The sequence below is a fragment of the Epinephelus lanceolatus genome, chromosome 18, assembly GCF_041903045.1.
Source record: "Epinephelus lanceolatus isolate andai-2023 chromosome 18, ASM4190304v1, whole genome shotgun sequence".
Classification (NCBI taxonomy): Eukaryota; Metazoa; Chordata; class Actinopteri; order Perciformes; family Serranidae; genus Epinephelus; species Epinephelus lanceolatus.
In genome coordinates this window covers 21,504,778-21,517,304 of record NC_135751.1, presented here as the reverse complement: position 1 = coordinate 21,517,304, position 12,527 = coordinate 21,504,778, and the positions used below count along the sequence as shown (strand labels likewise).

The following is a 12,527-nucleotide window of genomic DNA, read 5'->3' as shown; positions in this document are numbered from 1 at the left end:
AAGAACAGGTATTTTGAATGCATTCGAATATCTTATTAAACACAACTTTTCATTAACATGCAGAACACCAGTCTTCTGAACACCAAGAAGAAGCTGGAGTCTGACCTTGTCCAGATTCAGGGTGAAGTGGATGATTCAGTTCAGGAAGCCAGGAATGCTGAGGAGAAAGCCAAAAAGGCGATCACTGATGTGAGTTTACGTCTCTACCTCACCTTTGTTATGTTATTGGTCTACTTCCATGCACTCATGTTAACTTTATAATAGTTTATGAATTAATTCAAGAAAACTGTATCATTTTAGGCTGCCATGATGGCGGAGGAGCTGAAGAAGGAGCAGGACACCAGTGCTCACCTAGAGAGGATGAAGAAGAACCTGGAGGTCACAGTTAAGGACCTGCAGCACCGTCTGGATGAGGCTGAGAACCTCGCCATGAAGGGTGGGAAGAAGCAGCTCCAGAAACTGGAGGCCAGGGTATGCACTGGATATAAATGTTCACAAATCATTTGAAGAGGAAACATCATTTCTTAAACAATAAACTTTGCCTTTCTTTCTCTGAAGTCAAATACTCGTACAAAGCATTATTCATTTTTTTTTTAATATAATTTATCATCACATTTCAGGTGCGCGAGCTGGAAGGTGAGGTTGAGGCTGAGCAGAGGCGTGGAGCTGATGCTGTGAAAGGAGTCCGCAAATATGAGAGGAGAGTGAAGGAGCTGACCTACCAGGTAAATTTACTTTCACTAAAAAACACTATAATTACTCTTTGATTCAAGCAGTGGAAAGTAACCATACACCATACAATTTTGAGGTACTTCATCTATCTGCTTCAACCCTCTAAGTGACAATCCTTTATCTGTGTAGACTGAGGAGGACAAGAAGAATGTGACCAGACTTCAGGACCTGGTGGACAAGCTGCAGCTCAAAGTCAAGGCTTACAAGAGACAGTCTGAGGAGGCTGTAAGTGAACTACATTAATGTGACTTATCGCGCAGTGGAATTAATAATGATGTCACCATTAACCAAATGAATATAACTCTAAACCCTTCACAGGAGGAGCAGGCCAACACTCACATGTCCAGGCTGAGGAAGGTTCAGCATGAGCTGGAGGAGGCTCAGGAGCGCGCTGACATCGCTGAGTCCCAGGTCAACAAGATGAGAGCCAAGAGCCGTGAAGCTGGAAAGGTAACTTTTCCATAAAATGTTCCATTGCTTTTTCAGTCAGTTGTACTGACTGAAAACCCATGTCTACAAGTACTAATTATCTGTCTCCTCTTTCAGGGAAGTGACTCTGCTGAATGAGATACAAGATCCAGCTGAGGCCTTTTAACACAGCTCATACAATATGAGCCTCTGAGAATTTTCTTCTGTATATCTTCAATAAATGTTTAACATGTCTCAAGTGTTGTTTTCTTTTTATTACTACTTAGATAACACAGTTAGTGTTGATAGTGGTTACACGAAACTGTATTAGAAGCCTGTGTGTGAATAATGAAGAGCAAACCGGCGAATCATTGCTCATAATATCGCAGGAGCTCAGTCCATAGGGACTTGGGTTGGGAACCGGAGGGTCGCTTGTTCGAGTCCCCGTCTGGACCAAATATGAAGCGTGGACTGGTAGCTGGAGAGGTGCCAGTTCACCTCCTGGGCACTGCCGAGGTGCCCTTGAGCAAGGCACCGAACCCCCCAACCGCTCGGGGCGCCTGACCAAAGGGCAGCCCCCTTACTCTGAGATCTCTCCACTTTGTGCATGTATAGGTCCTGTTTGTGCATGTGTGTGTCTTTCCGACCTGTGTGTAATTGACAAGCAAGAGTGAAAACATTGAATTTCCCCTCAGGGGATTAATAAAGTAAATAAACATAAACTTAAACTTAAGATCAAATGTTACACCTCTTTTGTGTAGTTGATGCACCAATGGTTTATTGAAAACAGTGCTTGGTGTGAGGGTTCCTGGTTCGAATCCTGTGGTGGGGGAGCATTTCTGTGCAGAGTTTGCAGTTGATTGGTGACTCTAAATTGCCCATAAGAGTGAGTGTAAATGGTTGTCTGTATCTATGTGTTAGTCCTGCAATAGTCTGGTGGCCTGTCCAGGGTGTACCCTGCCTGTCGCCCAGTGTCATTTGGAGTAGGCTTCAGCCCCCCCGCGACCCCCAACAGGATAAACAGTCAGAAAATGAATGAATGAATGAGTGCCTGGTGTTGTAGTAAATTAATAGCTCTGTAATTAGTGAAATGTTACAAGGAGGCTCTAGTCTGAATTCTATGGTTCAACTAATCAAGAGCAAACATGACTTGGTGATCAGGTTTAAATTTTTTTTATCATAGTTTCCCAGACTTTGCCAGAGTATTTGGATAAAGCCGCTAACAAAGTAACTGTATACATTGCATTTACATTTGGAAAAGCAAAGCAATACGTTCTTACCCACACCACTAAGCTTGAAACAAAATAGACAATGTATATATGTATGTTTATGGAACATTTATCCAGCAGAGAAGAATAATAATTAAATGCCTCAACAAATTGCCTACCCAATCTTGAAATTAAAAACAATAAACTTGAGTTGTACTACAGCAACAGCTTCTAATTAGTGTGGACATATGAAAACTACAGATACAGTTTTATAAATATAGTTCAATCAGTTGTTTCCAAGCCAATTACTGACACATCACTTTTCATCTGTATTGTTTTCCTTAATAAATAATATACAACATGACATACCTGACTATTACTTATTGCCACTGTCCTTCTTATCTTTCTTGCCACCCCCCTTTCCCTTTCCTTGCTCTGCCTTTTCCTTCCCCTTTCCAGCATCCCCTTTCCATTTTTGTCCTCCCTGAGCCATCCCTTTCTGCAGCTGGGCTGTGTGAACCTTCTCAATCAGAGAGAAGCAGTCTTCGTCCGGAGTGATGGGGCTGGCCATGCTCCCTTGGTCATTTGGGTTGGGAGATGATGGCCTGGAGTGTTTCTTTCTGGGACTTGCATGGCTTGGAGAACAGTGCCTAGACCCGACTTCCTCTTTTGGGACAAGGTTTAAGTTGAAGGACACGGGTCGGCCAGCTCCTGGGCTCAGAGGGATCACAAGGTTATCTCCAGGGGCTCCTAGAGTGAGGAAGACTTCTGGGAATGTGCAATGTTGGCCGGTATTCTTCTGTATCTTGAGCAGATAAGAGCCAAATAAGCAACGATAAAGGCACACGTCTTTTACTGAGACAGTCTACACCTGACAGTATACATAAGCTGTGGCACAACTTACCTGCTCTGGTGTGAAGCTCATGGACACCCTCACTGTCACCTGCACAGAACAGTTCAAAGACATGACTCAAAAAACTTAAAGCACTTAAAGGGTACCTTCAATATTTTGAACCTGGACTGTATTTTCCCATGTTTTGTGTCTAAATGACTGATGGGAACAACAATTTCTGAAATTGGTCAGTACTGAGCGAGAGTTCTGCAGCCGGTAGCGGCAAAATGGCCTGCTTGTAATCACTTGGGGCAATTGAGCACTGTCCATTTACACCCACTAAAAGTGCTTGTTTTTCCCACTGACAGGTTCAGATTGTTAATACGAGTGTCTGACAACATTATGGAAAGATCCCTACAGAGGTCGACCTTTTGGTTAGTAAGTAACATTCTTCTTATTTAAGCAGAAACAGCCCTGAAATCGCCATCACCAAATCTACCAGGCTCCATTTAAATAGACTGTAAATGTATCCTTGTAAATCCCAATTTGTCAGAAACAAAATAAAACTCAAAAAAAACGTCTTTCCAACAATCAGCGAACTCTGGTTTGATTGAAAAAACCCATTACTTTACGATGTTCAAATAAAAAATATGCTGGCTTTCTCTCTTATTGCCTCATAATGGATGGAAGAGCACAACTGTCCCTACCTCTAAGATGTGGCTAGAGGATTTAACTAACACACTCCATTTGGAAACGATAAGATGTGCCCTGAAAGATAGGCTTCAACAATTTAATAAAACCTGGAAATGCTTCATATCATATATTGCAACTGCAAATCTAGCACAACAGTCCAACCCCAGCACACACTGTAGTGTAACTGAAACAACTTAAGAGTGATGGGCCTCTGTGGGTGGAGGGAGGTGGGAGAAGTGACGTGGGTATGGGAGGGTAGCCCTGCGACTTTGGTGATTCTTTTTTTTTTTTTTTTTATCATATCATTTTGTGTTGATGTATTTGCACTTCATTTTACTACCTTATTTGATCCTACTTCTGTGCCTATTACTTTTGATTCCTTATTGATCTCAGGGTATCGTGCACTATTGTTAAGTTCGGAAAAATGAGCCTTAAATGTAGATGTTGATTATATGTGGAGTCCATCTGCTCATTAAAAGATATTCATAACAAAAAACATGCTGGCTGTTTTCATGCTAAAATTAATGTTTATTTAAATGGAGTCAGGTGAAATTGGCGATTCCGATTTCAGGGCTGTTTCTGGTTTAGCAAAAAGGATCTTACTCTTTAACAAAAACGTCTATCTCTTTAGGGATCCTTCCCATAATTTTGTCACTTATAATAATAACCTGAGCCTGTCAGTGGCAAAAACAAGAACTTTTAGAGGACATACATTGACAGTGCATAATTGCCCTGAGTGGTAACACTGCAGCCTTTTTTTTCATTTCAAAAATGGCATTTGCATTAGTTACCTAGACACAAAACATGTGAAAATAGGGTCTAGGTTGAAAAGAAACCAAAGGGTAGGGTATGGTGATTCAATTCACTAAAAGCTGGACACTGTTGCATTTGGGGTGAACAATTTACCTGTGCTGTGGAATTCTTCTGAAATTCTGTCTCGTTGGTAAATGAAGCAGATTTGGGTATAGCTCCGGGGAAGACAGACTCTGCAGAAGCCATCTGGGGTTGAGAGGTACGTCTGGAACAGTCCTTCCTTGGTGCTGTTGGTGTACTTTCAGCCACAGTGATGTGTGGTGGAGAAGCCTTGCAGAATAAAAGTAAAACGAGAAGCAGTTGAGCTGCCAAGTATTCTGCCACAACAGCTGTTATTTATTAAATCATAATAAATTGTGGTTATGAGGTTGTTTATTAAGCAAATATCTCCGTGTCAACATACATTTTCTTCTTTACATAAAGTAAAGATGGTGCAAATATGCTCCATATCTACAATCGAGTACCATATCTGAATTTGTTAACATCTAGATGCCCTAAAAGCTATTCTATAGGAGCAACTTGTGGTCCAAGGAGGACATTTTTGCCATGAACAGTTCTTGAGTTACAATATTGTTGACATGTGAATATGCCTGCATACTGACAGACATACATCATGCCCTGCATACCATTAGCTTTCTGTGAGTGTGACATAAAAATAACAAGGAACTAAATTTAGCAACATTTGGCAAAATTCCTTGTGTTTGTACCACCAATGATATAAATGCTGTTTAACTTACTGAGATTCTAGCCTTTGTATTTCCACCATTTTCCTTTCTTTCAGAATTCCCACTTATCCCTGGCAGGGTGGGGAGTGCCACACGCTGATCATCTAGCCGTTGCCCCTGACTGGAGGCAATATATTTAAAGAATGCGTCGGCATCTGCACCTGTTAAGGAGAGCCAAGAGTTATGTCTGTGACGTCTCAGAGACAGAAGACACATGTTTGACCTCGCCCTGTGTGCTTTTACTGACCTGTGGGGACATTATTTAAAGCACTTCCATTGTGTGTGGGTGTGGCAGGTGTACTTCTGCTGGGTTGTAGAGAGCAACGTTGCTCTTCCATACGTCCGCCTTGGGCATGACTTATCATTTTGAAGAACTGCTCCTGCTCAGCTGGAGATATCTCCTAATAGAGATGTAAAGGAAGAAACGCATAACTTAACTTACAATGACTCAAAACAATCAGGGGGACAAAATGAAACAACCGCATTCTATCTGACTGCAAGGGAGTTTCCCAAAAAAATAAAACATAAATAAATAAGCTGTGTATTGTGTGGTGTGACTTTTCACCTGGCTATTTTTGTCAGGTTTGGCACGGGTTAAGGAGGAAGACCTTTGGGGAGTTTTATCAGATGTATCTGAACTGGGATGATCTTTGCGCTCAGTACGCGGAGTACCCGTATTTTGGAGGATTTGGGGTGCAGAACACCTCTGTTCATCCATCCTTGAGCCCTGTAGGAGGAAAACAGGATTCATTGGTGTATGTTGGATCAAAGCACTTGGATGTGCTGTTAAATATATTCTACATCTGCATAAAAACATATGGCATGAAATTAAAAAAAACTGTTTCACAATGGTCTTTACACCATGCTGTGTATAGGGCCAACCTGGACTTTGGAGACCATGTAACACAAGTAGCTTGCGTCCTTCTCTGCAGCAGTTGACGTTGATGTGCTACCGCCATTCTGTATCCCTGGCAACGAGGGAAGAGACACTCGCTGGTCATCAAGCCTTCGGCCCTGAGAGCTGGCAAGCATGCTGAAGAACTTCTCAGAGTCTGGACCTGGGGTAGTGAAAAAAGAGACATATTGATTTCATGTTCAAATATGAAATGAGCAATGAAATTATCATTGTAACAACATTAAATACAAGAATAAAAACAAGATGGTAAACACGTTTGCATTCTGACCTTTGGGCTCGGTGGTCTCACTGGGCTTATGTTTGGGTGTGCACCGGGGACTAACATTTAAGACACATCGCTGTTCATCCATTCGCTCACGCTGGAAGTGAGTCATTAAGGAAAAAAATTCCTCCTGTTCAGCTGAAGTCAAGACCTAGATGGAAAAAATGTACAGTACATATTAAGGTCAGAGAATAAAAACTCTGCAACATAAATTACATACAAAAACAAGAGGAGAAATCGCAGATCTAAGACCGTATACCTGTTTTTGAGGTGCTTTATCTTTACTCTTTGGTCGTTCTATGTCTGAGCCCGGGCTGAATGAGGCTGAACGTGGAGCGCCTGAACCAGATGCAGACAAATTCTTTTTTGGTGAACACTGGGATTGTGTCTCCAGCTTTGAAAGCTGAGGCAGCGAGCACCTTTGTTCGTCCATTCTGGAGCCCTGAAAATGCATTAGACCAGCATTTTGATCAGGAGGCATATTTCTTTGACTTATTATGTTCCACAGAGCCTCATGATGGCTTCATGTAAGTAAATGATTATAGGATTAGTAGCCCCGAAAAAGCAACACTGAACTGTATCACAGCTTTCTAATACTGCTAATAGCTGTCCCATGTGAACTGTTCTTTGTGGGGTCATATGAGGCACTTATTCATGGTCAGTGTAGGACATAAAGTAGATGTCAGTCTGCACGCCCTCAGTTTGCAGAAGAAGGCAGGAGTACTGCCACAGAAGATAAGCAATGTAACCTGACCTAAAAGAATAAAAAGTTTAAGTGTATGCTATATTAAGAACATTTTCCACATCCTTACTTTGCTGCAGACGGCCTGCTACAATGGGGAAGGTGATTATTGCTTCAGTTCCCCATGTGGGTTCTCATCAAAGCCACAAGACTCCACTGAAAAAACCAACTGAATTTTAGCTTGCTAAACACAGAAGCTACTGGTCTACCACTGCCTCGATCAGTTAGTGTGTGTTGTTGTGTGACTTTGGTGAATGTGAACTAACCCTTTTGAATGTCACACAATCACACAAACAAGCTAACTGATGGAGGCAGCAGCTCCTGTGTTCATCAATGTTAAATTACTGTTTTTGTAAGTGTGGAAATATTCAAAATATGGCTTCCACTTAAACTGTTGATTTTTTTAGGTGGGGCGTATTTTAGGTGGCTAAAATAAGTTTTGCTGCTGACCCCATCTGGAGCAGTATATTGCTGAGTTTCTGCGTTGGTGCTCCTGCCTGCTTCTCCAAACTGGAGGCAAGCTGACCGACACTAACTGTATGTAACACACTGAGTATGGATAAGTGCCTCATACAACCCCACTTCAAAAACTCCAAACTATCCCTTTAAGATGTTGGCATGTTATGACATGACTGACTTTGAAGCACTGTACACTCAAGCTATTGAGAAGAGTGACAATGCCCTCTGTACATTTATGGCTGTGTTTACAGCTTTGTAGCATCCTATAAATTACATTTTATCTGTGTAATATTTTGCCCACATTCTAGTTTTATATTTGTGCAACATTTAAAGCCAGAGTTGTATACTACTTTGGTACTTTCGATCAACAGCTTTTTAAAATATATAAATCTTTGGTCTTTGTAAAAGGAAGCACTAACCTGGACTTTGGAGACCATGTAACATAGGTAGCTTGAATCTCCCTCTGCAGTTGATTTGGCATTTTCCTTTCCTTGCAATCCTGGCAGTGATGGAAGGGACACCCGCTGGTCGTCGAGCCGTTGGCTCTGAGTGTTGGCCAAGAGGCTGAAGAAGGATTCAGGATCTGGACCGGGGAAGATGAAATGTGAAAATAGGTGAAATAGCTGTGTAATGATTGACAGTGTACTACATTTCTATCAAGAAGAAATGGTAAGTAAGAGGCAATTTCAAGACTTGCAGCACATCACTGGAAATATATACAGAGACAGATTTATAAGTACAGCCAATTTTTTACCTGTGTTGGATGTACTTGCAGCAGACTTTCTGTCTGCGTGTTTGGGTGTGCAGGGTGCACTCTTGCTAGGATCAATGGAACAGCTCTGGTCGTCCATGCGCCCTCGCTGGCCACGGCTGATCATATTCATGAACTTCAGTTGTTCATCAGGTGATTCTTCCTATTCAACAAACACAGTGAGGTAAAGATTTGAACAAATGAGGGCAAACAACATCTAATTACACATACTGCACTGTGGAAGAAACCTGTAATCATTAAGTAACTAGAATGGCACAGTAGGACAGACCTCTATAGACTTGGAGTGCTCAGGCTCAGAAGGAACCTGTAATTGGTTGTCTGGTACGAACAGAAGCTTCCTGTTTCTATCCGGTGTACTCTCTGTCAGAGAAATCTGAGGTGCAGAGCCGTGATGGTTATGGCTCCCGGGTTCCTGAAAAAACAAGTCACATTTGAATGGATTAATCATCACACTACCTCTGCAGGTGCCTTTTACAGCCCTTTACAGGATCTAGTCTAGTACCTGGTAAATAAACCCTGGCAGTGACACCCGCAGTTCATCAAGGTGTTGCCCCTCAGAGTGTGAACCTGTGGGGAGCAGGGGTGAAAAAATCAGCAGTCAATCTACAAAAGGACACACACAATGCAGATGTTTTTTTTGTGTGTGTTTGCTGTCCTAACCTGCAGGGGAAGTTTTGATCTGTCTGGTTTTAACAGGACAGGAGTAATGCTGTTCGTCCATTGGTCCACGCTGTGAGGAACTCATTATGTTGAGGATTTGCTCATGTCCTGGGGCCTCCTTTTGAACATCAGCCAAAAAAAGCAAATAGTGAAACAGTCACAACTTATAGATGGTGTTATCCTATAGTTGTCCTCCATCATTGGGGCTCATTGGCCAATGTAAATTTTAAAGGAGCACTTCACTCACAAGATGCCCCTTTGTATATCAGATGTTGATGCTGGATTAACTTGAATTCATAAAGAATACTTTTTTAGCATGCCTCCTCGGAAAACAGCAAACGTATTTATTTATTGTTAGATTGGGTGCCACGTTTGACGACCGCAAAACTATAAAAAATATCTGTCTACAAACTCTCACACAGCTCATGCAGTCTAATCTAAATCTCATTTATTCAGTCATATCCTCAGTTCTCCCCAAACACATGCATTTTTAACAAAACAGAAGTTAAAGTAAAACCTATCTATGTTTTTTTCAGTTTTTTGGCGATCCCTATGGTCCGCAGTCTATCAGTAAATAAATATGTTCACCATTTGCATGCGAGAAAAACAACAAATTCAAGGTAACACGGCATGACTAATTGATTTACAATCGTTTATTTTGTGTGTAAGTAATTATTTCTAAAAGCTCTCACACCCTCCTATCACAATAAAAGTCCTGAAAGTCATGTCAGGGACCAATGTATGACCAATGAATGCAACATGTAATCAATAATAATATTATTTTGCCAACGAATTGAGATAAAATGCTTGTTCATGGAAGAAAATGAATACAAAATCTTAAAATATTTGCCTTTTTGTTCACCTTCAAGAACTAAATACTATTTAGCACACAAATGTATAAAAGAAATATACAATATGCAACAAACAAAACATCGGTCAAGAACATAAGGCATCAATATAAACAAATCTTGCAAGCACAGGAATTAATGTTCTGCCATAAAAGTCTTACCAGTGCAGTGTCAGTAGCGTCTGATTTTGAGTCCGCTTCAGCAGCTGAAAGTCGTGGAAAACAATACAAAAAAAGCGAAAGAGCCCACAACTGAAAACTAAATAAAATGTACAACAGCACAGAAAGTTACTCTGATAACCTTTCAGTGCTTCTTGAATGAAACTATTGTGTGCGCAGTGGAGATGACAATCCCGATTGACACTACTCCAAATGTGTACTGGATACGACTTGGTGGAAGGCTTTTAAATAGAGTTAAATCCCGAGTATTAACCCATTACCATTAAGACCCAAGCCAGTGCCGCGATCGTAATATTACCATCTGTAATCCCAGATGAAAACATAATCCTCGGTATGGAGAGGGATGATCTTTTTCACTGGTAGGTGTACACATTCTCTTCTCCTTCTGACCCAACACTGTACTTAAAGTTCATGTTTGCATTTTCAAGCCACCACATTGTATAGGGTGTGAATAGGCATATGCCCAGGTTGTGACATTGAGATGAGCAAAACCACCACTGCTGTGATAAACAAAGGTTAAACTCAAAATCTATGTACAATTGTACTTACAAATAAAGTCAGCTACTGTAACTATTATTATTGCTGTGCATCTCTTTCTCTCTCTCAACCCAACCTGTCAAGGCAGAAGGACATCCAGCTTGAGGCTGGTTCTGCTAAAGGTTTCTCTGCCGTTGTCCCAAAGTGCTTGCTCATGTTGGGAACTGTTGGGTCTGTAAATTAGAGTATGGTCTACTTTTGTTATGAGTTAACACCATATGAACTAGAATTACTGCCTATCCGTTGTATGACTCCATTAACCTGTCAAGTTTTCTGTCCAGACCCATATGTAGCCATGACAGTAGACATGGGCGCACTTCGGGAGAGACAAACTAGGCAGATGTTTGAGGCCCCACAAAAAATGTTTACGCTTAGCTAAGTCTCGCTCAACTGGCCAATCATAACGTAGCACTGGGCTGGTTCAGATCAGGGTCCGACAACAACACAGCTGTGCTCCATTGACTTTAATGCAATCATCTCAGATTTCCTTCATTTTCAGGCTGGTTTTGTGGATTTGGAGCTAAATGTTGTGCCTGGGGCACGTCGTGTATTAATGATACTCGTTACCTGGAGAGGTCAGAAAAAGTTATACGTTTCTTCCCTGTTCCAAAACCAAAATCAAACCCTGAAAAGTGTAGGGTTAGCTAGCTAGCTACTGAAGATATAGCCTACTGAATGTATACACATGCTGCTTTTGCTTTTTAATGATTATAATAGTGAAAAAAAGACTGACCCTGCTGTACAGGAACCAGTGAAGGGAAGCAGGGAAACTTTGCTGATATTGAACCAGCTGTGTGTCCTCGAAGTGTGTGCAGATGAATGTTGTTTGACTTCCCCCAGAGATCCCTGCTAGGCGGCTGAGGTCCGAGCACAGGGGGGGAAGCCAAACACTGTTCATCTGCACACACTGTGATGCCACACAGCTGGTTCAATATCAGCAAAGTTTCCCTTTATATTAATTGTCTTCTGTGGCGATCAGCAGTGATGTGGTGGTTCACTTTTACACTGTGATCTGTAGCCTATAGTTCGGCTTTAGCTTCTAACTATCTTTGTCTTTTTAACCTGTTGTTGCTGCTGAGTCAGTTTGACATCCTGGATATATCCTTCAAACATAGACTGTAGACCCCTCTGTCTGTTTCTCTGTTTCATTTTTCAAAAATAGGATAATATTTCTTCAGGGAGTGCAGTTAGTTACAGTGTGGGCTCCATGCTTACTCTGACAGCTTGTCAGACGATCACAAAAGGGTGGGACTTAGCAGAAGGTCGATAACCATTCATGATGGCATATTTCATAACTATATAACTATAAATCCCCGTAAACGTCCCATAAAGGCACCACTCATGAAAACCCTAATTAGAGCCCCCTATAGCCACTGTATGACACTTGGATCATGTTAGTCAGGACTGGGCCTCTGTGGGCTTCTTGCCTAGGGTCCTTGAGGCATTCTTGGGCTTTTGTGTTCATGAGAATTGGACCAGACAGTGGATGGACGTACAACCTGAGAACATAATACCTCTGGCCACTGCTGTCGCCAGCACAGAGGCATAATAAAATTGATTTAGGTCAGACCGAACAAATTGGAGTAAATTCTCTTGATGTCAAGGATACAAGGAGAGCATGTTAGAGGTGGTCGGAAAAAGCTCCACAGTGACTTAAAATAATTCCGAGCATGGTTTATTCTGGACTTTGGGATCAGCACGTGTAGCGAGTTGAAATCGTTTGGTCACACATTTAAAACAA

The 12,527-nt window shown here is 41.6% G+C and overlaps 2 protein-coding genes across 3 annotated transcripts in view; one reads left to right on the top strand and one right to left on the bottom strand.

Moving 5' to 3' along the window:
• LOC117268423 (uncharacterized) overlaps nucleotides 1-1,394 on the top strand; it is a 35,165-nt gene extending 33,771 nt beyond the window's left edge. Inside the window, exons 76-81 of the mRNA XM_078161661.1 lie at nucleotides 64-189; nucleotides 301-471; nucleotides 621-725; nucleotides 862-957; nucleotides 1,051-1,182; nucleotides 1,279-1,394. Coding sequence (XP_078017787.1) covers nucleotides 64-189; nucleotides 301-471; nucleotides 621-725; nucleotides 862-957; nucleotides 1,051-1,182; nucleotides 1,279-1,299 — 651 coding nt within the window. The 3' untranslated portion in view covers nucleotides 1,300-1,394. The remainder of the gene's footprint in view (nucleotides 1-63; nucleotides 190-300; nucleotides 472-620; nucleotides 726-861; nucleotides 958-1,050; nucleotides 1,183-1,278) is intronic.
• A 903-nt stretch (nucleotides 1,395-2,297) lies between these two features.
• LOC117268435 (uncharacterized) lies at nucleotides 2,298-12,459 on the bottom strand. Of its 2 annotated transcripts, XM_033644895.2 has the most exons (15): nucleotides 10,232-12,459; nucleotides 9,223-9,340; nucleotides 9,065-9,129; nucleotides 8,831-8,974; nucleotides 8,545-8,704; nucleotides 8,210-8,373; nucleotides 6,849-7,031; nucleotides 6,596-6,740; nucleotides 6,294-6,469; nucleotides 5,977-6,138; nucleotides 5,659-5,812; nucleotides 5,424-5,572; nucleotides 4,780-4,956; nucleotides 3,253-3,291; nucleotides 2,298-3,153 (listed from the first exon to the last, which is right to left on the bottom strand). In XM_033644895.2, exons 2-15 carry the CDS (start codon nucleotides 9,305-9,307, stop codon nucleotides 2,725-2,727), a joined length of 2,232 nt encoding a protein of 743 aa, XP_033500786.2. In that variant the 5' UTR covers nucleotides 9,308-9,340; nucleotides 10,232-12,459; the 3' UTR covers nucleotides 2,298-2,724. The 2 variants fall into 2 exon arrangements, with proteins under 2 accessions (XP_033500786.2, XP_078017537.1); XM_078161411.1 differs by lacking the exon at nucleotides 10,232-12,459 and having other exon boundaries at nucleotides 9,223-10,199.
• Between the last annotated feature and the right edge of the window lie 68 nt (nucleotides 12,460-12,527).

Coding starts and splice junctions, on each gene's coding strand:
- LOC117268435 (XM_033644895.2), bottom strand. CDS start 9,307: ATGAGTTCCTCACAGCGTGGACCAATGGACGAACAGCATTACTCCTGT. Junction 6,741..6,848: donor ATAAAGCACCTCAAAAACAG/GTATACGGTCTT, acceptor TTTTCCATCTAG/GTCTTGACTTCAGCTGAACA. Junction 6,470..6,595: donor TGAGACCACCGAGCCCAAAG/GTCAGAATGCAA, acceptor TCACTACCCCAG/GTCCAGACTCTGAGAAGTTC.